General features: G+C 47.0%; 1 protein-coding gene across 3 annotated transcripts in view; it reads left to right on the forward strand.

The window, feature by feature from the left end:
• DUSP9 (dual specificity phosphatase 9) overlaps window positions 1-26,248 on the forward strand; it is a 197,731-nt gene that overhangs the window by 29,185 nt on the left and 142,298 nt on the right. For all 3 annotated transcript variants that reach the window (XM_069645363.1, XM_069645364.1, XM_069645365.1), the window contains exon 2: window positions 934-1,820. In XM_069645363.1, coding sequence (XP_069501464.1) covers window positions 1,454-1,820 — 367 coding nt within the window. In that variant the 5' untranslated portion in view covers window positions 934-1,453. The remainder of the gene's footprint in view (window positions 1-933; window positions 1,821-26,248) is intronic.

Here is a 26,248-nt window from a genome sequence, read left to right on the forward strand (position 1 = left end):
GTTCGATTTGCAGAGCGCTGTGCACTAGCTCCTCATTCCCCAGTGGTAGCTCCTGGTCACTGGTTAATGCTGAATACCCAGGAGCTGCTTTTAGCTCCTGCTTATCCAATCTTAATTTCGAGCCCTGTTGTTGCGTGTTAACAAGGGATGTCCAGATTTGTCGCATTTAGCTTTCACAGCATTCAAGGAAGATAGTCCCTAGATGAGCCTATCGGATGGGAGAGCTTCGGTGTCCCCTAGACCAGCTTGAATGATCAGAGAGCGCCATGCGGCGGGTAGGCTCACTAGGACATAATGGGGTTTCCCAACAGACTGCTGCCAGTGACCGGCCTGTAGGGTTTGACTGGATCAGGAACTGCTTCTAATCGCCCAATATTCTTATTTGTTGAGGGCCTTGTCTTTAGTGTATCCCACCTTTTTTAGCAGTTCTAGTACTGTGCATGCTAAGAGAGGGGATGGCGCTGGCTCTGGCTTTCCTTCTTGCTATGCTGACAAAATCAATGTCATTGAGTTGTGTTAATTCCTGTCATTTGAGCGCCAACATACCACTGCGGTATCCAGTCTTTATATCGAAAATGTATATAGAGAAACACACATATATCGAGGATTTTATAACAAAAACCTGTATACCGAATGCATTTTTGGGTGGGGTAAAGGGTTCATTTTTTGGGGGAAATATTTGGGGTGGGTTTTTAAGGGTAGTAAATGGGTCTGGGGGGGACCCCCCCAAAAATTCCTAAATGCGTTTGGTATACAGGTTATTGTTATAAAATGCTCGATATATGTGTTCTTCGCTATAACATTTTCACTATAAAGACATGTAACCTACCACTGCATGCCTGGTGTGTGCTGTTGAATTGGTCAATATTACATGTTGCGAAATACTGGACTTGTTGCTTTTCTCACATCCTCTTTTGGTTTCATTCATTGTAGGGAAGCCGATGCTGCCGTTGCTGCTTGTGCGGCGCTCCTCTGGCGGAAAGTCTGTATTCCTCGTGGCGGGTTTGACTGCTTGGTTTGTTTTCCCAACAGAGCAAAGAACCGTGGAACTGGTTGCCTCTGGTGCGTGAATCGCCAACTGCAGATCTCAACATGTTGGTTTTTCAAAAATGCAGATGAAGCCGATTGTTGGGCGCAGGCCACCCTTTTTGGAGTCAGCAGAGGTGAAGCATTACTGGGAGGGTGATAATCATTCTCTGAAGGTTGATTTGGACGCTTTTGGCTTTTTGGGAGAATGAAAATTGTCTGGGGAGTGTGATATAATCCATATGACGGTGTGCTCAAAGTGTGATCGCACACAACAATGTAAGCACACATTTCAACTGCCTAAACATTGCCCAAAATTCACTGGATTGCTTGGTATAACAAAGGCTGTAGATCACTGATATTGAATGTTGCCCACTGGGTCAAACAGGACCTCCCAATGAAGCAGGCCGGGATTCGAAACAGCTGAATGGAGGACTTTGGCAGGTCAGTGAGCTGGCTGCAGGAAGAGTTGGGCACCCGCTCTGGCCGCCTGTGCATTGTGGATTGCCGCAGGCGGGAACTCTACGACTCGTCGCACGTGGTGGGTGCTTTGAGTGTGGCACTGCCTAGCCTGATGCAGCGCCGACTGCGCAAGGGGAGCCTATCGGTGCAAGCCATGATACCAGTTTCACCGCAGAGGGGGGCTAAAGGATTTACCAAGGGTTGCCACATCCTCTTGTATGATGAAAGCACTACTGTCCTACCACGGCACGGCAGCGAGGAGGAAGAGCCTGTGCTGGTGATGCTACTGCAGAAGCTGCGGGAGGAAGGATGTCAAGCCTTCTACTTACAAGGTAAAGACAGTGTCATTAATGGCGTGTCCACTTGAAGGCGGGGGGGGGGCTTGGGTCAGAGTCTTTAAAATAAGCTCATATATGATAAGTCATGCATTGTGAGGGGCGGAAAAACACAAGACCCCCAGAGAGGCTGAAGCATCACATGGTCGTATAAAGGAATGCGGTACACCCGGGGGCCAAAGACACGATGGAATACTTCTGGGCTACGTGGGAGTCTGCCATACAGGCTGGAATACCATAGACCCCTAGGAGGTGAAGCTACAATAGTTCAGTGAGACAGGTGGATATGACACAGAACCATTTAAAAGGCTGATATCCATCTGATCCCTAAGAGAAGCGTAGCGATACCACAGAACCTAAAGGAGGGCCGAAATACCACACCGCCCTAAGAAAAACTGGGATACTGCAATTGCCACAATGCCCTATGAAAGGCCGGGATCCCCCAAGACCGTCAGAATGGCTCCGATACCTAAGGTGGCTGGAAGAAAGTAAAGTCCCACAATATCTTGTGAGAGGCTGAGATACTGCAGAGAAGAGGTTGGGCTGAGATACCGCAGATAAGAGATTGGGGGGAGAAACGGCAGAAAAGAAGTTGGGCTGAGATACCGCAAATAAGAGGTTGGGGGGAGATACTGCAGATAAGAGGTTGGGCTGAGATACCGCAGATAAGAGGTTGGGCTTAGATACCTCATATAAGAGGTTGGAGTGAGACACCGGAGATAAGAGGTTGAGGTGAGATTCCGCAGATAAGAGGTTGGACTACCGCAGATAAGAGGTTGGGCTGAGATACCGCAGATAAGAGGTTGGGCTTAGATACCTCAGATAAGAGGTTGGGCTGAGATACCGCAGATAAGAGGTTGGGGGCAATACTGCAGATAAGAGATTGGGGTGAGACACCGCAGAAAAGAGGTTGAGGTGAGATACCACAGTTAAGAGGTTGGGCTGAGATACTGCAGATAAGAGGTTAGGCGATCTCGCTTCACTTAAGAGAGGCTGGGAAATTGAATGCCTTTTAATTAATCTGAAAACTAAATAATCAGTGTTCACGTGTACTGATCTGGCATACTAATAGTGGTACTGCACACTGAGGGTACGGCTGTGGTGGAAATATTAAACTGCATTGGGTTAAGTTCTTCATTTTTAGAGAAGAGCCCTACTCCAGCCCTCATCTGGCTGTCGGCCGCTGTGATGGATACCGTGCCCTCTTGACTAACTCCATGCCAACCATGCCAACTCACAGCCAATCTGATTTTGCAAGAACTCTATGCAGTGACACCTGCCTTGCTTACAGGGACATCATTTGGGGGTCGCCAGAAGTCGCAAGTGCGACCTCTGAGGTCTCCCTTGCGACCTCTAAAAAAAAACTAAAAAAAAATATATATATATATATTTTTTTGCAATGCAAGCTCCTGGGCTGTGGCCAGCACCATGTGGCTCTTTACTTCTGCAGTGGCTGGCTTTCTTGTTCAGACCCCCTAAAAAAAGAAGAAAAATAAGAACAGGAGTGCCACAAGTCTAATACTTTCAGTACTGAACCTAAATAAGAAAGAATAGGAATGCCAAAAATGTGTCTTTCTGATTTAGTCTGTTCTCAAACGCCTCAAGCCAACCCCTCATCCACCTGAGGTCGATAAATGGGTAGCAACAGAGGTTGGGTGATATTCGGTGTATATTTCTTCTATGTAAAGCGCTTAAGCGTAAGTGCTATATAATAACACATCATTACCATTTGGTCATGGACGTCTGCTTGCAATCACAGTAATTTGGTAATATGGGCCTATACACACTGATCTTAATGATACATATGGCGATCCATTCAGGTATGAAATGTACATCACGTTATAGTGATATTGTAACCATATTTTTCGTAGTGTACAATGCTATGTGATGCCACTTCCTGTTTTGTCAACGGTGAAAGGTTGTGTTCCATCGCTTCCCGCAATATCACTTCGGGGTGGGGTCAAATGACATCACTTCCTGTGACGTCATCCTGTGGCGTCAAGGGTCGTGTGATGTCACTTCCGCTACCCCAGGCATTTTGATGAAATGACGTACCTGCTTGCTTAACTCACAGGGGTTAGAAAAGGGTCCTCTTGGGATGAACACAGCTCAGTTACAACCAAGGGCTGCACGCTTATAAGATGTATCAATAGCAGATGTATTGATAAAGGACTAAGAACGAGTCAAATAAAAAAAAGAATAGATTCTATTATATACTCTCCATAATTACAAATGTGCGCAATGTGTAAGCGCATATAACATTAGTTTCAAAGTGAATGGAATGATGGATCCGGCTGTTCATTTAGTGCAGCTGTTTGCTTCTCAGTAGCTCATACACGGGAAAGGCCCCGCACACCCTGTGCCTGGGTGGCTTGCATAAAGCACTCGTGGCTGTCGTAAAAGCCTCCCTCCTACGCCTCTTGTGCAGACACGCGGGCTCCTGTTGCCTAGGAGCCCATGCGTCACTTCCCGAGAGGACAAGGAGATGGTGTGGTCCCCTCCTGGGCACCTCCCTGCGTGGCTCTCACATGGGTTCCCTCTAGTATCATCACTCCCCACCCTTGGCGTTGTTAGGGTGGGAATAAGGGTCTTGAAATGGCCATTACACAGAGACACATGTGTACCGGCCCTTAGGACCCTCCCTCATATTTATATTAACATTTGCACAATTGTCTCTTGGAGACGAGTAAACGTGTCTACACCACAGGAGGTGAATAAAAAAAAAAAGATTGAGGACGAAGGATTTAGTGTAAGGGCACACACAGAAATGTAAGATCTGATGAAAAGGCCGAAAAAGTACAGAGGTCGGAGTAACTCGGTGGCACAGCCATAAGGTTCATGCTAGGAGCTGTGCAGGTTGTTCATTATGCTGGGTATGTGTATGCATGTGTGTGTACATGTATATATTATATAAACCCTGTCAAGGGGTCGTTATGGTTAACCTTACGCTTTAAAAACCATGCACATTTCTAAACCAAAGCCAGGTCTGATAAAGTGCAGGAGTTAATTGTACTCAGTAAAAGTGAATTGCCCGAGCTTTAGTAATGGCTCACAAACAAATTCATTGAGTCTGGAAAACCAGGAAGATTCCACAGATTGAATGCTGGATAGCAGATCTTCAAAGGTCATCTAATTACGAGAAAGTGATGTGTAAGAGACAAGACGGGGATGGTCTATATTCAGACATGTGGTCATCGTTTGATGAGCTGCATGGCTAGGTGAATATATTGGTTGACTCAGCTATTGGATGAATATACTATAACATGTCAACGTGGTATGAGTGAGATCGGTGTACTGTGCTTGTCTATGTCTATATGTGTTTTGTGTCAAGTTTTGAAGTATCTTCAGTACCTTTTCTGGTTACAGAAGCACAGAAATGTAAATTAAATTCAATAATTGGTGACTTGATTGAAACGTTGTTTAAACTCATTTGGTGCCTCTCTTTTCTCTTATTTTTGGTGAATCTCATATACTATACATAAGTTGCAAAATCATGTAAGCGTTAACATTACTGTTGTTGATGTATTTTTACTAGTCTGTGTGCTTAAAGAATATGCTATTGCGAAAAATCTTAAATAAATTTAAAAAAACATGTAAATTCACTGAGAAGTCTTTAGTTGAATTGGCATTACAGCTGCAGCGCAACATCTATAAAACCTTACACATTTGATAATTATCGTACGCTGCACAGCCATAACTCACACCTACCTCACACTGCACAGACCAACACACATGACCTAACTAATGACATCAGAAATGGGGTCAACAATTTCATCAACTGACTCTAGTGCCACTTGAAGTCTAATATGCAAAGCATTTACACAATACATTTGGCCCACACAATGACTATGGACCTTGAAGCTTTAAGGTTTTTTGCTTAGTGACTTTTAGTACAGGCCTTAACCTCTAGGAGGTCCACTGAGAACATGGCCGAAATATCTAGTGGAAGTGCTCTATATGCAGCCCCTGCCCTTGGGGAAGGGCTTTAGGTCAGTGGCCCTCATTATAAGTTTTGCAGTGCAGGAAAAATACCAATACAAGTGGCGGTAATTGCGTGACTGCCACTTTTCCTGCACTGCAAAACTACAAGTTTGCTGGTGGGGGTTCACTGACTTACCTCCAGCCAAGATCTGAACGGAAATCAGGCTCTTACTGGCAAAAAGACAGCTGGTATTTCCCCCCATGTAATGGAGAATGACTGCCGGTGCTGGCACCTGGAATATCCCAGAATTAGCAGTTATTAGGTGCAGCTAATGGTAGGTAAATTTCCCGGAATCCCGCTGGAATTACTTGTGGGATACCAGGAAACCTATAATGAGAGCCAATGTGTTTAGGATTTGACTGTGCCAATGGAAGACATGCCCTGAACTTATAAACAGTACACATACTGGTTATGGCACATGTTAATGTTAAAGGTAGTTGTACCGCGCACCGTCACCAATGGAATTGGTCCCAAGTTGCTTAGGCGGATCTGCAAACAAGAAGGTGGGCAGGGGGGTTAATCGGGTGAAGAGGGAATAGGAAAGTGAGAAAAGTGATGTCCTGTTGGCAGCTTCAGTTCGGTTTTCACCGTGCGCTGAGCTTGGGTGGGAATATCGGATCGATGTGAGTCCTCGTGTGCTGTTGTGAGTTATGTGTTATTTGTTTGTTGCGGTGTGGTGAATTGCGTGCGGTTTGCAGTGTGAGAGGGTGGTTGTGTGGATTTTTGTGTGAGTTAAGTATGCAGAAATTTGAGCTTTTGGGTTAGTGGGTTATATGTCTCTTAGTCCTTATAATTATTGTTCTATGTATCCGGATGTCCTATGGAGGAGGCATATTCTTTCTCTTTTTCTTTCCTGTCCATCTAATTATTAGGAGTGATGGCGTGGCAAGTTCCCAGCTGTGTTATTTCTGACCTTTGTGTAGCAGAGTGAGGCGTGCATTGTCCCCCACTCTGTTATTGGTGCTGTATTTTTACCATCACCCACTCCCTTCCTATCTATTTCCTGTCAGTGATCCATTGCTGCCTGTGTTTACTTTGTAGGCCAAGGTGTTATTGACATATCACCCTTACCATTCCATCCCCATCTCTGCATGACCGTTCTTTGGGATGATTCTAGCTTATCTATATTTCAATTAGTAAGTTGATATGCCGTAGATTGTTCTTCCCTTACTTCAGTTGATGGGCGATAGCTTAGGGAGATAGGGACGATCGGTTTCCTCTCTCAGCATTGTTTCAGCTTTGTAGGCACCCCCATAGGCACTCTTTCTAGTTATGGGGTGAAGAGCCAAGATTTGAGGAGTTTTCTGAATAGAAGGTGATCTCTTGTGTTATGTATTTTCTTAGGTAGCTCGTTCCAGGTTTTTGGGGCGAGGTGACAGAAAGAGGATCCTCCAAATGTTCTTTTGTTGTATGGTTTTGGTTCCAAACGGATATCGCTGCTGGATCTGAGTGGCCTTGTTGCGGGGTGTGTACATTTATTTGTTCTCTTAGGAACTCTGCGCCTTGGCTGTGGATTCCTCTGTGCGTTATGCACATTGATTTGTACTTGATTCACTGTTTTATTGGTACCCAGTGTATTGTTTTCAGCACTGGTGTGATGTGTTCTCTTCGAGGTAGTTTGAGGAGCAGTCTGGCCGCCGCATGTTGTACGTGTTGCAGTTTTTCAGAAGTCGTTCTGGCATGGCCAGATATAGGCTATTGGCGTAGTCTACTCTGGACATGAAGAGAGTGATGACGGCAAGTATTTTGTTGGTGAATTACAGGAATGGTAGGATCCTTTTTACTGCTCGCAGGAGAAAGAAGCATTTCTTGATTAGAGCATTTACTTGTGGCTCTAGAGTAAGTTCGTTGTCCATCAGGACTCCCAGGTTTTTTAAAAACAATGATGGGGCTGGGGTTGTACCAAGTTCTGTTGGCCAGCGGATGTAGTGGTTGTCTTCTCCGTTTTTTGTGATGATCTTTATTTCTGATTCGCCTGGTTTGAGTTTGAGGTAGTTCGAGTTCATCAAGTGTCACGACCCTCGCCCAAAACCCCCTCTGGCAAACCCATTGGCCAGGTGGAGTCAGGACTCGGGCCTCTAGAGCCTGGCATCCTCTTCAAAAGCCCTCATGGAGCCAGTCCTGGCGCCTATGGCACCAGGCTCATACACCATGAAAAACAATGTGCTTGGGAACTACTTTATTGTATTGTCAGCCAACATGGAGGCATCCACATAGCTTGGTTCCTAAGAACCAAGCTATGCGGTCTAGTGTTTTGGGTGTGGTAGCCTAGGGACTACTTTACCTGGACAAATTATTTGTGGCTATTTAAACCACACCCGAGCAAGACAACACGCTTCACGTTACTTTGCAGCTTGCAACGTGACGCTCACTGTGTCCAGCTATTCCCTCGAACCTCGGAGAAGCAGAACCTGCAAGGAGACAAAAGGAACATCATTAGCAGCAGCATCTTACCTGCAGTCTTCATATTTAAACACTCGCAGCTACTGAGAACAGCTTCCTCGAATCTGCACGCCTCCTGGACAGAACGACCTGAAAGAGGAAGATAGAGGCAACATTAAAGAAAGCAGTAGAGACATTTACAAATCAAAAACTGCTCAAAAGGCTTGCCTGGCTGGTCGTCTCTCGGCTGGCACCACTCCGGACATTCCACTCGCGCTGAAGAACACCGCGACCTACAAGGAAGGAAAACACAGGTTGGCAAAGGCAAGACTTTGCAGCACTGCACATAGCGCTTACTTAACGCATCATAGCGCTCTTAATGCGCCATCATTTACCAGCGGAGCTCAACCAAGCCAGTTCGCCGCGTTGAAGCTACGCATACCTAAGGGAGAAAAAAGAGACATTTTAAACAAAGAAAGGCATGCAGGATAGCAACAAAACTAAAGAATAGCAATAATACCTACCGGAACAATATCAAACGGGCCGGTGTCAGTGAAGTAATTGGACCACACTCCCCCATGAAAGACAATGCGCCCCTGCAAAGAAGGCAGGACGGAGAGCACGCCTAATTCTACCACAAGGTGAGGAGAGGGCGCCAGAGGGACTGAAATCATACGGGGGTGGAGGAGGATACTTACCCCAGTCGGTCAGTCTTGAACACAGTCCTCCTGTATTTTCAGGCAGAACCTTCCCCACAGACCACATCAGGGCAAAGCTGAGAAGCATACCAGTGAGTAACCCGGCTGGGTGGCGTCCCTGTGGATACCAGGTGGGCGTAACAGAACGCGAAGCCTACCATAACAAATCCACCTGGACGCCATGGAGTCATCAGAAATGGACCAATTGGCCCAATTACTAGGAGAGCTTCGTCCTGAGGTTCATTCTGCCCGACTAATGCCCTCCGGAGAGACCTAACAGCGACCAAAGAACGCACTGAAGAGATTAGCAGGCAATACCTGCAATCACAGGCAGGACAGACGCCTCTACCTGGAAGCAATCCAACGGTGCACAACCCCGCCATACCACCCACTCCGGTACAGATCGCGTTACCTGGAACAGTGCCCCTGGCACCACCAGAAAGGTTCTCAGGCGACCCACGGAAGTATGCGGCATTCATCAATCAGTACCGCCTTCATTTTCTTTGTAGGCCTGCAGCATTTCCAAACGACTAAGCTCGGGTGGCTTTTGTCTTATCATACCTGAATGGTAGTGCAGCAGATTTGTCGTTGCCGTTGGTAACCCATGATGATCCTCTATTACATGACTTTGGGGGGTTCCAGAGAGAAATGGAAAAACTTTTTGCTCGCCATACCCAGGAACAAGCAGTAGACAATGAACTCTTGTCCCTCCGACAGGGGAATCAGGACATGTTAACGTACATTGCTACCTTCAACAGACTGGTTGCCGAAGCTAGGTGGCCAGAAAACAAAAGAACCACGTTATTCCATCAAGGCTTATGAGGCAAATTAAAGGACATCTTAGCCCAGGTGGTTGATCCACCCAGAGACTGTGCAGAATTCATAAATCTGGTCATGCAGCTAGACCACCAGTTGCAGGACCGAAAGGCAGACCGGTCTAAGACGGACCCTTGGACCGTGTATGTTCGACCAAGGGAAAACACACCCTGTGTACCTGAAAATGCTGTAGAACCCATGCAGATTGGAGGGATACGGCCTCCATTAACAAAACGAGCGGGACAAAAGAAGACAACAACAGCTTTGTTTGTATTGTGGGAAACCAGGACATTTCCTGAAGGACTCTCCAGTAAAACCCCCAAGAAGAACAGTCAGGGCCACAGAGAAGGATGAAGCTAAGGAATCGGAAAACTACCAAGCTCGACAAACGTAGAGGTCAGTTTGTTGAGTGAGAAGAAAGAGCTGCTGCCCTCGCACTTTGCAATACCAGTGATCTTAATTAACCACCAACAGTCGTCAAGAATGCATGCCGTTGAAGCATACATCGATAGCGGAGCAGTTGGAAATTATATTGATCAAGAACTGGCAGCAGAGATGGGGCGTCCTTTGTGTTCTAAGCCAACTATGGACAAGGTAACCACCGTGGATGGGACAGAAATCGCTTCCGGACCAGTAACCCAGTGCACAGCCAGGGTAACCTTGTTGTGCCAGGATGGACATCGGGAGTCTATTTCATTCGATCTCATCAAGGCACCTCAGTTCAGGCTAATACTAGGGATGCCATGGTTGGTTGCTCACTACCCTTTGATAGACTGGCGGGCACGAAAATTAACCTTCCCCAGTGACTGCTCCCCTGCCTGCTATTACCAAGAGGAGAAACCGACGTCTGTATCCCCATGACTCCCGGATTGACAGTATCAACCATGGGAGCAACTAATACCTTGCCAAGTGAATACCATGATTTCCAGGATGTTTTCCGAAAGGACCAAGCCAATACATTGCCGCCGCACAGGCCCTATGACTGTCAGATCGACCTTGTTCCTGGTGCACAAATCCCTTGCGGCAGGATCTACGCTCTCACAGAACCAGAAAACCTTCATTTGAAATCCTATTTAGACCAGTACCTTGCAAACGGATTTATCCGTCCTTCGAAGTCCCCCGCAGCCAGTCCTTTGTTCTTCGTACCGAAAAAGGAAGGAGACTTGAGAACCTGTATTGACTACCGCGCATTGAACCAGATCACTGTGAAGGACCGCTACTCCTTACCACTTATCCCTGAGATGCTAGACCAAGTTAAAAATGCCCAGATTTATACCAAATTGGACCTTCGAGGAGCGAACCACCTGGTCCGAGTCAGAAAAGGAGATGAATGGAAAACTGCCTTCCGTACTAAGTAAGGCTTGTTTGAATATCAAGTCATGCCCTTCGGGTTATGCAACGCTCCTGCGGCATTCCAGTATTTCATGAATGACGTCTTAAGGGAGTTAATCGATGTGTGCGCCTTAGTGTACATAGACGACATCTTAGTATACTCAGCCTCGGAACAAGAACATGTCAGATACGTTCGTTCAGTCCTCACCAAGCTCCGTCTACATCGCTTATTTGCAAAGCTTGAAAAATGCTTTTTTCACGTCACCGAAGTAGAATTTCTTGGTTTTATCCTTACTCCAGGGGGCATCAGAATGGACGTGCACAAGGTAGATGCCATTCTGAAATGTCCTTCAACGACATCTCTAAAAGGGGTACAAAGCATGCTGGGTTTTGCGAACTTCTACCGCCGGTTCATCCCAGACTTTTCTCAGGTTGTGCACCCAATCACAGTACTATTACGAAAAAACAATAAAAAGTTTGCTTGGACTGAAGAAGCAGAAGAAGCCTTTCAGGAACTTAAATGAAGGTTTACCTCTGCTCCAATCCTGCGACATCCTCGTCCAGACCTCCCTTATGTCGTTGAAACTGATGCGTCCAGTCTCGCAATGGGGGCTGTCCTTTCACAGAGAGACCCGGAAACCGGCCAGCTACATCCTGTGGCCTTCTGGTCAAAAAAGTTCTCGTCTCCAGAGATGAATTATGCCATCACGGACAAGGAACTCCTGGCTATCAAATCCGCCTTTAAAGCCTGGAGGCACTACCTTCTGGGGGCCAGACACACCATTACAGTCATCACAGACCACCGAAACCTGCAATATCTCAAAACAGCCAAGGCCCAGTCCTCGCGCCAATTACGGTGGGCCCTTTTCTTCGCCGAATATGATTATGTAATCACATTTCTACCAGGAGTCAGAAACGGAAAGGCGGATGCCTTATCTCGAATGGGCATAGATGAAATAGTCTATACAACTCCAGACCCAGTACCGATTATACCTGAAGACAAACTCTTTGGTATCACGACAGCCTTAACACAAGCAGAACTACAAAAAGAAATCCAACGGACAATTAATCCTGATGCCTACCTCGCATGTCAAACTCAAGGAGAACAATATACCATCAAGGACCATCTAGCCTTTTTTAGGGATCGCCTATATGTACCCAAGAAGGAATTACAACAGCATTTTATTTCAAACTATCACGATTCACTGATCGAAGGACATCCTGGGATCGCCAAAACCCTAGCTAAGGTGAAAGAGAAATTTTGGTGGCCTACCTGGCGTAAGGACATCATTCAGTATATTCAGTCCTGCGGTGTCTGCGCACAAAATAAATCACAGAAACAAAAACCATCTGGTCTCCTACAACCATTGGACATTCCTCCAGTTCCATGGCACACTTTCCCTTGCCTTCATCACTGATCTACCTCCAAGTGAAAGGTTCAACACCATCCTTGTAGTTGTGGACTTATTTTCGAAGATGGCCCATTTTTCTCCTCTCAAAGGCCTCCCAGACGCAGCCACTTTAGCAAAAGTGTTCCTGGAGGGCATGGTTAAGCTACATGGCTTCCCTTTGGTTCTGGTCTCTGATCAAGGCAGCCAGTTTGTTTCAAACTTCTGGAAAAAATGTTGTGCAATGGCGCAGATCGACGTTCGGCTATCTACCAGTCAACATCCTCAAACGGCGGCCAAACCGAGAGAACCAATCAGACACTCGAGCAATATTTACGGTGCATGCTGCACCACGAACAAAGGAATTGGAAAGACCTACTATGGATATCCGAATATGCATATAACAATTATTTGCCTTCAAGCACGGGACAAACGCCCTTCTATACCCTTTATGGCAGACATCCACGTACCTCTGAACTAGACCTTCCAGCCAGCTTGGAAATGGCAGCGGTAAAGACTGTACCCACAACCATTACTCAGGCTTTCAAAAGGGCAAAGGAACACCTTATTCATGCCAAAGAAAAACAAAAGAGATTCGCTGACCAACACTGGAAAAAGGCCCCTGATTATCAAGTAGGAGACAAAGTTTGGTTAGCCGCTCAATTCTTACCCTTTCAAGTGATCCCGGACATTTCATCCCAGATTCTTAGGACCCTATACCATTAAGGCAATTATCAACCCAGCAGCCGTGAAACTGGATTTACCACCTAATCTACATATCCACCTGGTATTCCATGTGTCCCTCCTGAAACCAATGCAACCCGGCACACGGATTGGGACACCACCTAAGCCCATACTTGTTGACGGAGAACCAGAATTCGAAGTCAAAGATATCTTGGACTCTAAATACTCTAGGACCAAGCTATATTATCTCGTCAATTGGAAAGGATTTGGACCACAAGATAGATCCTGGGAGCCCAGTGAGAATATCCACGCATCACGTCTAATCAGGAAATTCCATCGGAACTTCCCAACCAAACCTGGGTCAGACAGAAGGAACACCATGGGAGAGGCCTTAGGGGGGAGTGCTGTCACGACCCTCGCCCAAAACCCCCTCTGGCAAACCCATTGGCCAGGTGGAGTCAGGACTCAGGCCTCTAGAGCCTGGCATCCTCTTCAAAAGCCCTCATGGGGCCAGTCCTGGTGCCTATGGCGACAGGCTCATACACAATGAAAAACAATGTGCTTGGGAACTACTTTATTGTATTGTCGGCCAACATGGAGGCATCCACATAGCTTGGTTCCTAAGAACCAAGCTATGCGGTCTAGTGTTTTGGGTTGGGTAGCCTAGGGACTACTTTGACTGGACTATTTTGTTGGGGCTATTTAAACCACACCCGAGCAAGACAACACGCTTCGTGTTACTTTGCAGCTTGCAACGTGACGCTCACTGTGTCCAGCTATTCCCTCGAACCTCGGAGAAGCAGAACCTGCAAGGAGACAAAAGGAACATCATTAGCAGCAGCATCTTACCTGCAGTCTTCATATTTAAACACTCGCAGCTACTGAGAACAGCTTCCTCGAATCTGCACGCCTCCTGGACAGAACGACCTGAAAGAGGAAGATAGAGGCAACATTAAAGAAAGCAGTAGAGACGTTTACAAATCAAAAACTGCTCAAAAGGCTTGCCTGGCTGGTCGTCTCTCGGCTGGCACCACTCCGGACATTCCACTCGCGCTGAAGAACACCGCGACCTACAAGGAAGGAAAACACAGGTTAGCAAAGGCAAGACTTTGCAGCACTGCACATAGCGCTTACTTAACGCATCATAGCGCTCTTAATGCGCCATCATTTACCAGCGGAGCTCAACCAAGCCAGTTCGCCGCGTTGAAGCTACGCATACCTAAGGGAGAAAAAAGAGACATTTTAAACAAAGAAAGGCATGCAGGATAGCAACAAAACTAAAGAATAGCAATAATACCTACCGGAACAATATCAAACGGGCCGGTGTCAGTGAAGTAATTGGACCACACTCCCCCGTGAAAGACAATGCGCCCCTGCAAAGAAGGCAGGACGGAGAGCACGCCTAATTCCACCACAAGGTGAGGAGAGGGCGCCAGAGGGACTGAAATCATACGGGGGTGGAGGAGGATACTTACCCCAGTCGGTCAGTCTTGAACACAGTCCTCCTGTATTTTCAGGCAGAACCTTCCCCGCAGACCACATCAGGGCAAAGCTGAGAAGCATATCAGTGAGTAACCCGGCTGGGTGGCGTCCCTGTGGATACCAGGTGGGCGTAACAGAACGCAAAGCCTACCATAACAAATCCACCTGGACGCCATGGAGTCATCAGAAATGGACCAATTGGCCCAATTACTAGGAGAGCTTCGTCCTGAGGTTCATTCTGCCCGACTAATGCCCTCCGGAGAGACCTAATAGCGACCAAAGAACGCACTGAAGAGATTAGCAGGCAATACCTGCAATCACAGGCAGGACAGACGCCTCTACCTGGAAGCAATCCAACGGTGCACAACCCCGCCATACCACCCACTCCGGTACAGATCGCGTTACCTGGAACAGTGCCCCTGGCACCACCAGAAAGGTTCTCAGGCGACCCACAGAAGTATGCGGCATTCATCAATCAGTACCGCCTTCATTTTCCTTGTAGGCCTGCAGCATTTCCAAACGACTAAGCTCGGGTGGCTTTTGTCTTATCATACCTGAATGGTAGTGCAGCAGATTTGTCGTTGCCGTTGGTAACCCATGATGATCCTCTATTACATGACTTTGGGGGGTTCCAGAGAGAAATGGAAAAACTTTTTGCTCGCCATACCCAGGAACAAGCAGTAGACAATGAACTCTTGTCCCTCCGACAGGGGAATCAGGACTTGTTAACGTACATTGCTACCTTCAACAGACTGGTTGCCGAAGCTAGGTGGCCAGAAAACAAAAGAACCACGTTATTCCATCAAGGCTTATGAGGCAAATTAAAGGACATCTTAGCCCAGGTGGTTGATCCACCCAGAGACTGTGCAGAATTCATAAATCTGGTCATGCAGCTAGACCACCAGTTGCAGGACCGAAAGGCAGACCGGTCTAAGACGGACCCTCGGACCGTGTATGTTCGACCAAGGGAAAACACACCCTGTGTACCTGAAAATGCTGTAGAACCCATGCAGATTGGAGGGATACGGCCTCCATTAACAAAACGAGCGAGACAAAAGAAGACAACAACAGCTTTGTTTGTATTGTGGGAAACCAGGACATTTCCTGAAGGACTCTCCAGTAAAACCCCCAAGAAGAACAGTCAGGGCCACAGAGAAGGATGAAGCTAAGGAATCGGAAAACTACCAAGCTCGACAAACGTAGAGGTCAGTTTGTTGAGTGAGAAGAAAGAGCTGCTGACCTCGCACTTTGCAATACCAGTGATCTTAATTAACCACCAACAGTCGTCAAGAATGCATGCCGTTGAAGCATACATCGATAGCGGAGCAGTTGGAAATTATATTGATCAAGAACTGGCAGCAGAGATGGGGCGTCCTTTGTGTTCTAAGCCAACTATGGACAAGGTAACCACCGTGGATGGGACAGAAATCGCTTCCGGACCAGTAACCCAGTGCACAGCCAGGGTAACCTTGTTGTGCCAGGATGGACATCGGGAGTCTATTTCATTCGATCTCATCAAGGCACCTCAGTTCAGGCTAATACTAGGGATGCCATGGTTGGTTGCTCACTACCGTTTGATAGACTGGCGGGCACGAAAATTAACCTTCCCCAGTGACTGCTCCCCTGCCTGCTATTACCAAGAGGAGAAACCGACGTCTGTATCCCCATGACTCCCGGATTGACAGTATCAACCATGGGAGCAACTAATACCTTGCCAAGTGAATACCATGATTTCCAGGATGTTTTCCGAAAGGACCAAGCCAATACATTGCCGCCGCACAGGCCCTATGACTGTCAGATCGACCTTGTTCCTGGTGCACAAATCCCTTGCGGCAGGATCTACGCTCTCACAGAACCAGAAAACCTTCATTTGAAATCCTATTTAGACCAGTACCTTGCAAACGGATTTATCCGTCCTTCGAAGTCCCCCGCAGCCAGTCCTTTGTTCTTCGTACCGAAAAAGGAAGGAGACTTGAGAACCTGTATTGACTACCGCGCATTGAACCAGATCACTGTGAAGGACCGCTACTCCTTACCACTTATCCCTGAGATGCTAGACCAAGTTAAAAATGCCCAGATTTATACCAAATTGGACCTTCGAGGAGCGAACCACCTGCTCCGAGTCAGAAAAGGAGATGAATGGAAAACTGCCTTCCGTACTAAGTAAGGCTTGTTTGAATATCAAGTCATGCCCTTCGGGTTATGCAACGCTCCTGCGGCATTCCAGTACTTCATGAATGACGTCTTAAGGGAGTTAATCGATGTGTGCGCCTTAGTGTACATAGACGACATCTTAGTATACTCAGCCTCGGAACAAGAACATGTCAGACACGTTCGTTCAGTCCTCACCAAGCTCCGTCTACATCGCTTATTTGCAAAGCTTGAAAAATGCTTTTTTCACGTCACCGAAGTAGAATTTCTTGGTTTTATCCTTACCCCAGGGGGCATCAGAATGGACGTGCACAAGGTAGATGCCATTCTGAAATGTCCTTCAACGACATCTCTAAAAGGGGTACAAAGCATGCTGGGTTTTGCGAACTTCTACCGCCGGTTCATCCCAGACTTTTCTCAGGTTGTGCACCCAATCACAGTACTATTACGAAAAAACAATAAAAAGTTTGCTTGGACTGAAGAAGCAGAAGAAGCCTTTCAGGAACTTAAATGAAGGTTTACCTCCGCTCCAATCCTGCGACATCCTCGTCCAGACCTCCCTTATGTCGTTGAAACTGATGCGTCCAGTCTCGCAATGGGGGCTGTCCTTTCACAGAGAGACCCGGAAACCGGCCAGCTACATCCTGTGGCCTTCTGGTCAAAAAAGTTCTCGTCTCCAGAGATGAATTATGCCATCACGGACAAGGAACTCCTGGCTATCAAATCCGCCTTTAAAGCCTGGAGGCACTACCTTCTGGGGGCCAGACACACCATTACAGTCATCACAGACCACCGAAACCTGCAATATCTCAAAACAGCCAAGCCCCAGTCCTCGCGCCAATTACGGTGGGCCCTTTTCTTCGCCGAATATGATTATGTAATCACATTTCTACCAGGAGTCAGAAACGGAAAGGCGGATGCCTTATCTCGAATGGGCATAGATGAAATAGTCTATACAACTCCAGACCCAGTACCGATATACCTGAAGACAAACTCTTTGGTATCACGACAGCCTTAACACAAGCAGAACTACAAAAAGAAATCCAACGGACAATTAATCCTGATGCCTACCTCGCATGTCAAACTCAAGGAGAACAATATACCATCAAGGACCATCTAGCCTTTTTTAGGGATCGCCTATATGTACCCAAGAAGGAATTACAACAGCATTTTATTTCAAACTATCACGATTCACTGATCGAAGGACATCCTGGGATCGCCAAAACCCTAGCTAAGGTGAAAGAGAAATTTTGGTGGCCTACCTGGCGTAAGGACATCATTCAGTATATTCAGTCCTGCGGTGTCTGCGCACAAAATAAATCACAGAAACAAAAACCATCTGGTCTCCTACAACCATTGGACATTCCTCCAGTTCCATGGCACACTTTCCCTTGCCTTCATCACTGATCTACCTCCAAGTGAAGGGTTCAACACCATCCTTGTAGTTGTGGACTTATTTTCGAAGATGGCCCATTTTTCTCCTCTCAAAGGCCTCCCAGACGCAGCCACTTTAGCAAAAGTGTTCCTGGAGGGCATGATTAAGCTACATGGCTTCCCTTTGGTTCTGGTCTCTGATCAAGGCAGCCAGTTTGTTTCAAACTTCTGGAAAAAATGTTGTGCAATGGCGCAGATCGACGTTCGGCTATCTACCAGTCAACATCCTCAAACGGCGGCCAAACCGAGAGAACCAATCAGACACTCGAGCAATATTTACGGTGCATGCTGCACCACGAACAAAGGAATTGGAAAGACCTACTATGGATATCCGAATATGCATATAACAATTATTTGCCTTCAAGCACGGGACAAACGCCCTTCTATACCCTTTATGGCAGACATCCACGTACCTCTGAACTAGACCTTCCAGCCAGCTTGGAAATGGCAGCGGTAAAGACTGTACCCACAACCATTACTCAGGCTTTCAAAAGGGCAAAGGAACACCTTATTCATGCCAAAGAAAAACAAAAGAGATTCGCTGACCAACACTGGAAAAAGGCCCCTGATTATCAAGTAGGAGACAAAGTTTGGTTAGCCGCTCAATTCTTACCCTTTCAAGTGATCCCGGACATTTCATCCCAGATTCTTAGGACCCTATACCATTAAGGCAATTATCAACCCAGCAGCCGTGAAACTGGATTTACCACCTAATCTACACATCCACCTGGTATTCCATGTGTCCCTCCTGAAACCAATGCAACCCGGCACACGGATTGGGACACCACCTAAGCCCATACTTGTTGACGGAGAACCAGAATTCGAAGTCAAAGATATCTTGGACTCTAAATACTCTAGGACCAAGCTATATTATCTCGTCAATTGGAAAGGATTTGGACCACAAGATAGATCCTGGGAGCCCAGTGAGAATATCCACGCATCACGTCTAATCAGGAAATTCCATCGGAACTTCCCAACCAAACCTGGGTCAGACAGAAGGAACACCATGGGAGAGGCCTTAGGGGGGAGTGCTGTCACGACCCTCGCCCAAAACCCCCTCTGGCAAACCCATTGGCCAGGTGGAGTCAGGACTCAGGCCTCTAGAGCCTGGCATCCTCTTCAAAAGCCCTCATGGGGCCAGTCCTGGTGCCTATGGCGACAGGCTCATACACAATGAAAAACAATGTGCTTGGGAACTACTTTATTGTATTGTCGGCCAACATGGAGGCATCCACATAGCTTGGTTCCTAAGAACCAAGCTATGCGGTCTAGTGTTTTGGGTTGGGTAGCCTAGGGACTACTTTGACTGGACTATTTTGTTGGGGCTATTTAAACCACACCCGAGCAAGACAACACGCTTTGTGTTACTTTGCAGCTTGCAACGTGACGCTCACCGTGTCCAGCTATTCCCTCGAACCTCGGAGAAGCAGAACCTGCAAGGAGACAAAAGGAACATCATTAGCAGCAGCATTTTACCTGCAGTCTTCATCTTTAAACACTCACAGCTACTGAGAACAGCTTCCTCGAATCTGCACGCCTCCCGGACAGAACGACCTGAAAGAGGAAGATAGAGGCAACATTAAAGAAAGCAGTAGAGACATTTACAAATTCCGAACTGCTCAAAAGGCTTACCTGGCTGGTCGCCTCTCAGCTGGCTCCACTCCAGACATTCCACTCGCGCTGAAGAACACCGCGACCTACAAGGAAGGAAAACACAGGTTAGCAAAGGCAAGACTTTGCAGCGCTGCGCATAGCGCTTACTTAACGCATCATAGCGCTCTTAATGCGCCATCATTTACCAGCGGGGCTCAACCAAGCCAGTTTGCCGCGCTGAAGCTACGCATACCTAAGGGAGAAAAAAGAAAGGCATGCAAGATAGCAACAAAACTAAAGAACAGCAATAAGACCTACCTGAACAATATCAAACAGGCCGGCGTTAGTGAAGTAACTGGACTGCACTCGCTCATGAAAGACAACGCGCCCCTGCAAAGAAAGCAGGACGGAGAGCACGCCTAATTCTACCACAAGGTGAGGAGAGGGCACCAGAGGGACTGAAATCATACAGGGGTGGAGGGAGGATACTTAGCCCAGTCGGTCAGTCTTGAACACAGTCCTCCTGTATTTTCAGGCAGAACCTTCCCCGCAGACCACATCAGGGCAAAGCTGAGAAGCATACCAGCGAGTAACCCGGCTGGGTGGCGTCCCTGTGGGTACCAGGTGAGTGTAACCTCAAGTTGTAGTTTTCACGAAGGCAGCTCTATAATGTTATGTTTTCTTCTTGTGTGTCTTGTATTTTGTAGACTATTTGTTTGTCATCAGCGTAGTTGTAACAGGTGAGGCCATGTCTTTTAATGATCTTGATTAGTTGAGACAGGTAGATGTTGAATAATACAGGGAGAAGGATGATCCTTGTGGTACGCAACATGAGGATTCTCTTGGGTTGGATTTGAAAGGTTTGATCCATATGGTTTCTGTTCTGTTTGTTAGGAAGGATTTGATCCATAGCAAGGTGTGGTCGGTGATTCCAATTTCTTCCAATCTCATGATGAGGATATCATCTGCCTTTGCCTTTAGATCATCCAAGATTAAGAGAAGTGCTGTTTACGTTTCTCTCATATACAAATACCTTAAATGTATGCTTACTAGCACTAATCCCATGTACATTCTCTGGTCATCATGCTCGTTCACTCATTACCGGTTGTTATTTTTTTGAGCACTAGATTTGTATGCTCTCTTCTTGGTGCTTGTGAAGCTGCTTAGATTCACATGCTTTGCATTGGCCGCCATCTAGTGGTTGGTGCCATTATTACATACAGTTTATTTGAATTCGATAAAGGGGCGTCGACATGGGCGTACCTGTAACACTATCCCTACTGTATGTGTACTGGTACCCATGATCCTTCATGTGTCGACAAACTCAGATTTTGTTTTCCCGCCACCAAGGTTGATGCATTTGCAGAGTTCCCAACAGGAAGCATGTGCAGATTGAACACGGAGGCCTACCCCACCAGGCGACGAACACGATGACAGACCAGCTCCATGAACCATCTCCAGATGCCCAGTCCAATGCCGAAATTTGCACCACACCGTAAAGGCACTGCTGTAGGGAGAGTGGGCGAAGGCTGAATTATACTCCATACACATACATGTTATAAGAGAATGCCTTTAACCCCCCCGGCAGATACACCTACTCACAATAGCTCGCCCATTTCCTGGCTACCCAGTAGAGAAGACGCCATTTAAATTCTGCCCTCGGTGCAACACAAAATTCCCTTTGAAGGACACACATCGAATGTGTGTAATAACTGCCTTCCAAGTGACCACAACGACTCTCGGTGAAGAGCCTGCGGGATCTTTAGAAAATGTTAAAAGAGCATTGAACGAAGAGGTGGGCATTCTATGGTATGCAGGCCAAAAAGAGATTGGGGCAAATCTGCCAGTGCCTCAGAAGATCTTGAGGCACAAAAAGCAGAAATTAATTTCGAGAGCGACACAGAAGAGCACGAAATGGAGGACAACTAAATAGTTTCCTTGCAGCCGGCCCCCAGATCCATATGGCCAACATCAGTTTGTGCTATGGAGACAACCCCTGGCATCCAGAAGGCCGCACATTACTCCAAGCCCAAAGGGAAGTCGGTCAAACATTGAACAAAACACTTGTCCGACCGCTCAATCACAGCAATAGGACCACATCCGAACACTTGACGTCCGCACCTAAAAAAGCTTGCGACACTCGAGACCGAGGGATGATTCAGCACCTTAATCCAAAAAACCACATCCTACACATTCAGAGTGTGGGGGAACCGCATCCATAGAGGGGGAAAGGCCCACTCTCTTCTGATATGCAGAATAAAGCTACCACCCTGTCTACAGGGCCTGATTTTCAGGATGAAGAAGACATTCTCCTATATACAAGCCAATCTACCTCATAGGGAATCCGGTGGACTGAGGAGAGGTTCATTTTCCTTATGGGAAATATGCAATCATTTCCCCAAAATGAGAAAGGGACAACAGGGCCCAGGAATATAGCCACAAGAGACATAAAACAGTGTCACTCCAATAAGAATAGACTCATGAGGAGGAGGAGGAACTGGTAGAGGAGACAATATACGCAGATGCAGACAGGATTGTGGGGGATGAGAAAGAGACAGAGATAGGCCTGGAGGACTATACCGTCCCATCCCAGACCAGGTTGAACCCTCATTCTCATCCTCTCCTACGGAGGACCAAGTCTTGTATGTGGATCATCTAAAGAGAGCAGCAACAAGATTTAATACCTAGACAGAAGAACCCCAGGAGGAGACTTTATTGAGGACACCCTCAAGTATAGGTCAGTCTCTCAATCCATTCCCTTACCTACAAGCATACTGAAAAGAATCAGCCCATCTTTGGCCATTGCAGTGCAGACTAAACCAGTGGACCCAAGAATAGAAAAGAAGTACAGACCAGTGGCTAGTGAACCCCCATACATAAGGAGGCATCCAAGTGTATAATCTTCAATGGCGACGACAGCTAGGAAGAGGGCAATGCACCCCTATTAAAAAGTGAATACCCACCCGACGAGGAGAGAATGTGTACTCCTTCAGAAGGAGGGTCACCACACCCGCAACCCAAGAGGCCAAAATTGGCAATGGCACTGCATTCATGGTGTGATACACCAGAGACCGATGGGACGATATAGAACAGCTCACCAGTCTGGTCATGGAACCCACTAAGATAGCCATGCTCAAGATCATAGCTGAGGAAAAACACAAATAATGCAGTGATTAAGAATACCCCAGACACTGCAGACACTGCAGGAAGAATAGTTGCAGGGTCTATCATTATAAAGAGGCATGCTTGGCTCAGAGGCTCTGGGTTTAAACTCAAGACACAAGCCAATCGAATGGACAAGCTACTAGCGGACAACTGTCTGTTTGGGACAGCAGTAGATGACACACTAGAAAGGGGTAAAAAAGAACCTGAGGCATTAAAAAGCCTAGGCCAAATATCAGAAAGATCCTTCCAACAGAGGGGATCATTCGGAGGCAGGTGGCCCTTTCGAGCCCAGCCAAACAGCAGGACATACAAGTACATAGCAGAGGACCCAGAGTTGCCAAAGCACCTACACTCAGGGAATTAGTGGGTACTCAGCCGTGTAATATTCCCGCAGAGGACGAGAGCATGGCAAAGGGCAAGCCTGTAGAGGCTCAGCCTCTGCTGCAAAATGTATGCCCAATTGCTGTCCCCTCCCCTGCAACCTGTACGGGTGTGGAAGGAGATCGGCACACAGCTGACATTGTTGTGTTTATTTGGGTATAAAAGAGGAAAACCCTAACTGTCCCTAACACTAAGAGAGGTTTCGCTGCCTAAACAAAATACTAAGGATTCAGTCAGGATGTCTCTTTAAAAAAATAGTCCACCGCCCTGTGTCAAAACCTATTTCCATCCCTTACACTCTTAACTAACTAAGGAAAATAGTGACTCCCTTCTTCTGGAAGGAGGCTTTGTGTTCAGCTTCTGGTGATGAGACAGGTTCTCCAGATTGCATAAGACAAAAAGTTCTAAAAGTTCTCTGGGGGGATTTCTCCATCAATGGCAGGCACAGAAAAGAATGTCTCTTCAAATTACTTATTCTATTCACAATACCAGGGGGATGGCTCCCTCCCCTCTAGCTTTTCTTGGACTCACTGTTACAACTCAACAAGCGATGGGGGAATATCTCCCTCCCCAAGGTCTTTTTTTAGACTTTGTAGATAGTTCAACAAGCCGTGGGGGAATATCTCTCTTCCTCTGATCTTTCTGAGAACTTTCAGCAGTTCAACAAATGGTGGGGGAATCTCTCCCATCCCCTGTCCTTTTCCACAGGTTTTAGAATGCCAGAGAAAATGACTTTGCCGCTTCTCGTGTCCCCAGTGGGAATTACTCCGTTCCCCTGGTGGGTTTCCAGCTTCTCACGATGCCAGAGGAAATTACTTTTTTCTGTCTGGCTCTTTTCCAACTATTCATAACCCCTAGGGGAATGACTCCCTTGCCCTGGTTATTTTCCAGCTTCTCCTCTATTTGTAAGATAGACCTGGTTCACTATCCTGCCAGGTAATATGATTGTTCATAATATGGCTTCTTTAGTTAGTATAGCAGACCTGGTTCACTAGCCTGCCAAGCACTGCTATTGTTAATGTAGTGGTTGTAATAACTTCTCTGTATTTGGGATTCCCAGACACTTGTTTCATTCGTAATTATGTTTTCATATTCTTTCTTGTACTTAGGGTCCCAGACCCCTACTTCAGATGCAGCTGTTCCTTTAAAGTCTCTCTCACAGGCTTTCCCTCCAAGATTCAACTGTAGGGTTCTTTAACCCTTTTTATGGGGTTCCCAGATTTGTCCTCCGTTCTTAACTGTTATGTTATGTTAACAGATTTTAGATGAGCGCACGTACACCCTAAGGCATCTTGGCACTGGCAGTGTGGGAGAACATTTAGAGGAAAGGACTACAGTTTTTTGAATAGAGACGTTTTTAATAGCTGTCGGAACGAGAGATGATCAATAGTGCCACGTAACACAAGAGGAAGACCATTCCAAACTTTCGCAGCTGCCACTGAGAAGGCCCGTCCTCCAGTTCGAGCAAGTCGGTTACAGGGGACAGCCACCAGAAGAGCAGAGTGGGAGCGTAAGGACCCGGGTGGTTACATAGCGCAGGAACTTAGTTTGCAGGTATTTCGCTCTGAGACCATAAAAGGCTTGGTTTACTATGCGCATGGACTTAAAAGAGATCCGGTCTGTCACAGGCAGCCAGTGAAGTTTCCTAAGCAAAAGTGATATATGTGTTCCAAATGGAGGATGAAAAATAGCTCTGGCTGCCGCATTTTGCAATAACTGGAGCCGCTTAATCAGGTAACAAGGCTGTGCCAGGTAGAGTGAGTTGCAGTAGTCCAACACACTAAGGATCAGAGCTGCAACCACTGGAGCCTGGCAGATATCAGGAATAAAAGGAAGAATCTTTCGGAGAATACAGAGCTTAAAGTGTCCAGATTTGCACACCGCTGCCACCTGCTCATCCATGGAGGGGGATGCGGAAAAATTACACCCCAGATTTCTGACTGACAAGACAGGGGTGGGAAGAGGGCCAAGAGAAGACGGCCAAAACTCAGTGGTCCAAACTAGATGGGGAGATGTAGTACCCACGACACAGACCTCAGTCTTACTGCCATTCAACTTTAACCAATTTGTCCCCATCGAGGCCCCCAAGTCCTCAAGGCATCTTTTGAGGCAGCTGGCTGTCTCACATTGGGTGAGGTTGAGACGGACAAGAATTTGAGTGCCGTCCGCATATGAGTAATGACGAAACCCATACGACTGGATGCGATGCAGACGGGAGCTAATATAAACTTTGAATAGGATCGGGGAAAGTGCCAAGCCCTGTGGCACCCCACAAAATAGCAGAACTGCATCAGAGCGAAAGGGGGGCAGGGAGACAGATTGGGATCTGTCAGCCAAAAAGGCCTTAAACCCGTTTAGAACTTGACCTGAAAGACCAGCCGCAGTTAGGCAGGAGATGCATGGTCAACAGTGTCAAAACTGCTAGTGCCGATAAGCCCCTACCTTCAGGGAGCCTCTGTTCAGGCTCCGGCCGGCCCCAGGAGTCGATCCCTTCTGCCCCCTGCTCTCCACGTCGTCTGTCGTAGCTATGGTGTCTTCATAGCTGCTACTTGCTACTATTCTGCTTTGCCAGCATGCGCAGCGTGGTCCCTTCTCTCAGGCAGACCTCAGTGGTCTGATTCCAGCAGGGTGAAGGGTCCTTCTTCCTTCAACCCTTTTGGGGACTTCAGCTTCTCGCGTCTTGGTTCCTATGGTCTCGCTTCTCTACTCCGCGGACCTGCTTGCGGGTCCTTGAGGAAGGACTGAACAAACTCTTCAGTCCGTCTTCCCTTTTTATGTCTCAGCAGCTTACTGATTTTCCATATTGACTAGACAGCGGAGTTGGTTCCGCAGAGTTCTCTCCAGTATTCTGCACCTCTTTTTCATCCCAATACTGATCTTATACATCTCAACTGGGTTGCTTGGAATCTTCTTTGTCTCAGTACATTTGCAGGATTC

Source organism: Ambystoma mexicanum, chromosome 2p (assembly GCF_040938575.1).
Source record: "Ambystoma mexicanum isolate Mex_15411 chromosome 2p, UKY_AmexF1_1, whole genome shotgun sequence".
NCBI classification, from domain to species: Eukaryota; Metazoa; Chordata; class Amphibia; order Caudata; family Ambystomatidae; genus Ambystoma; species Ambystoma mexicanum.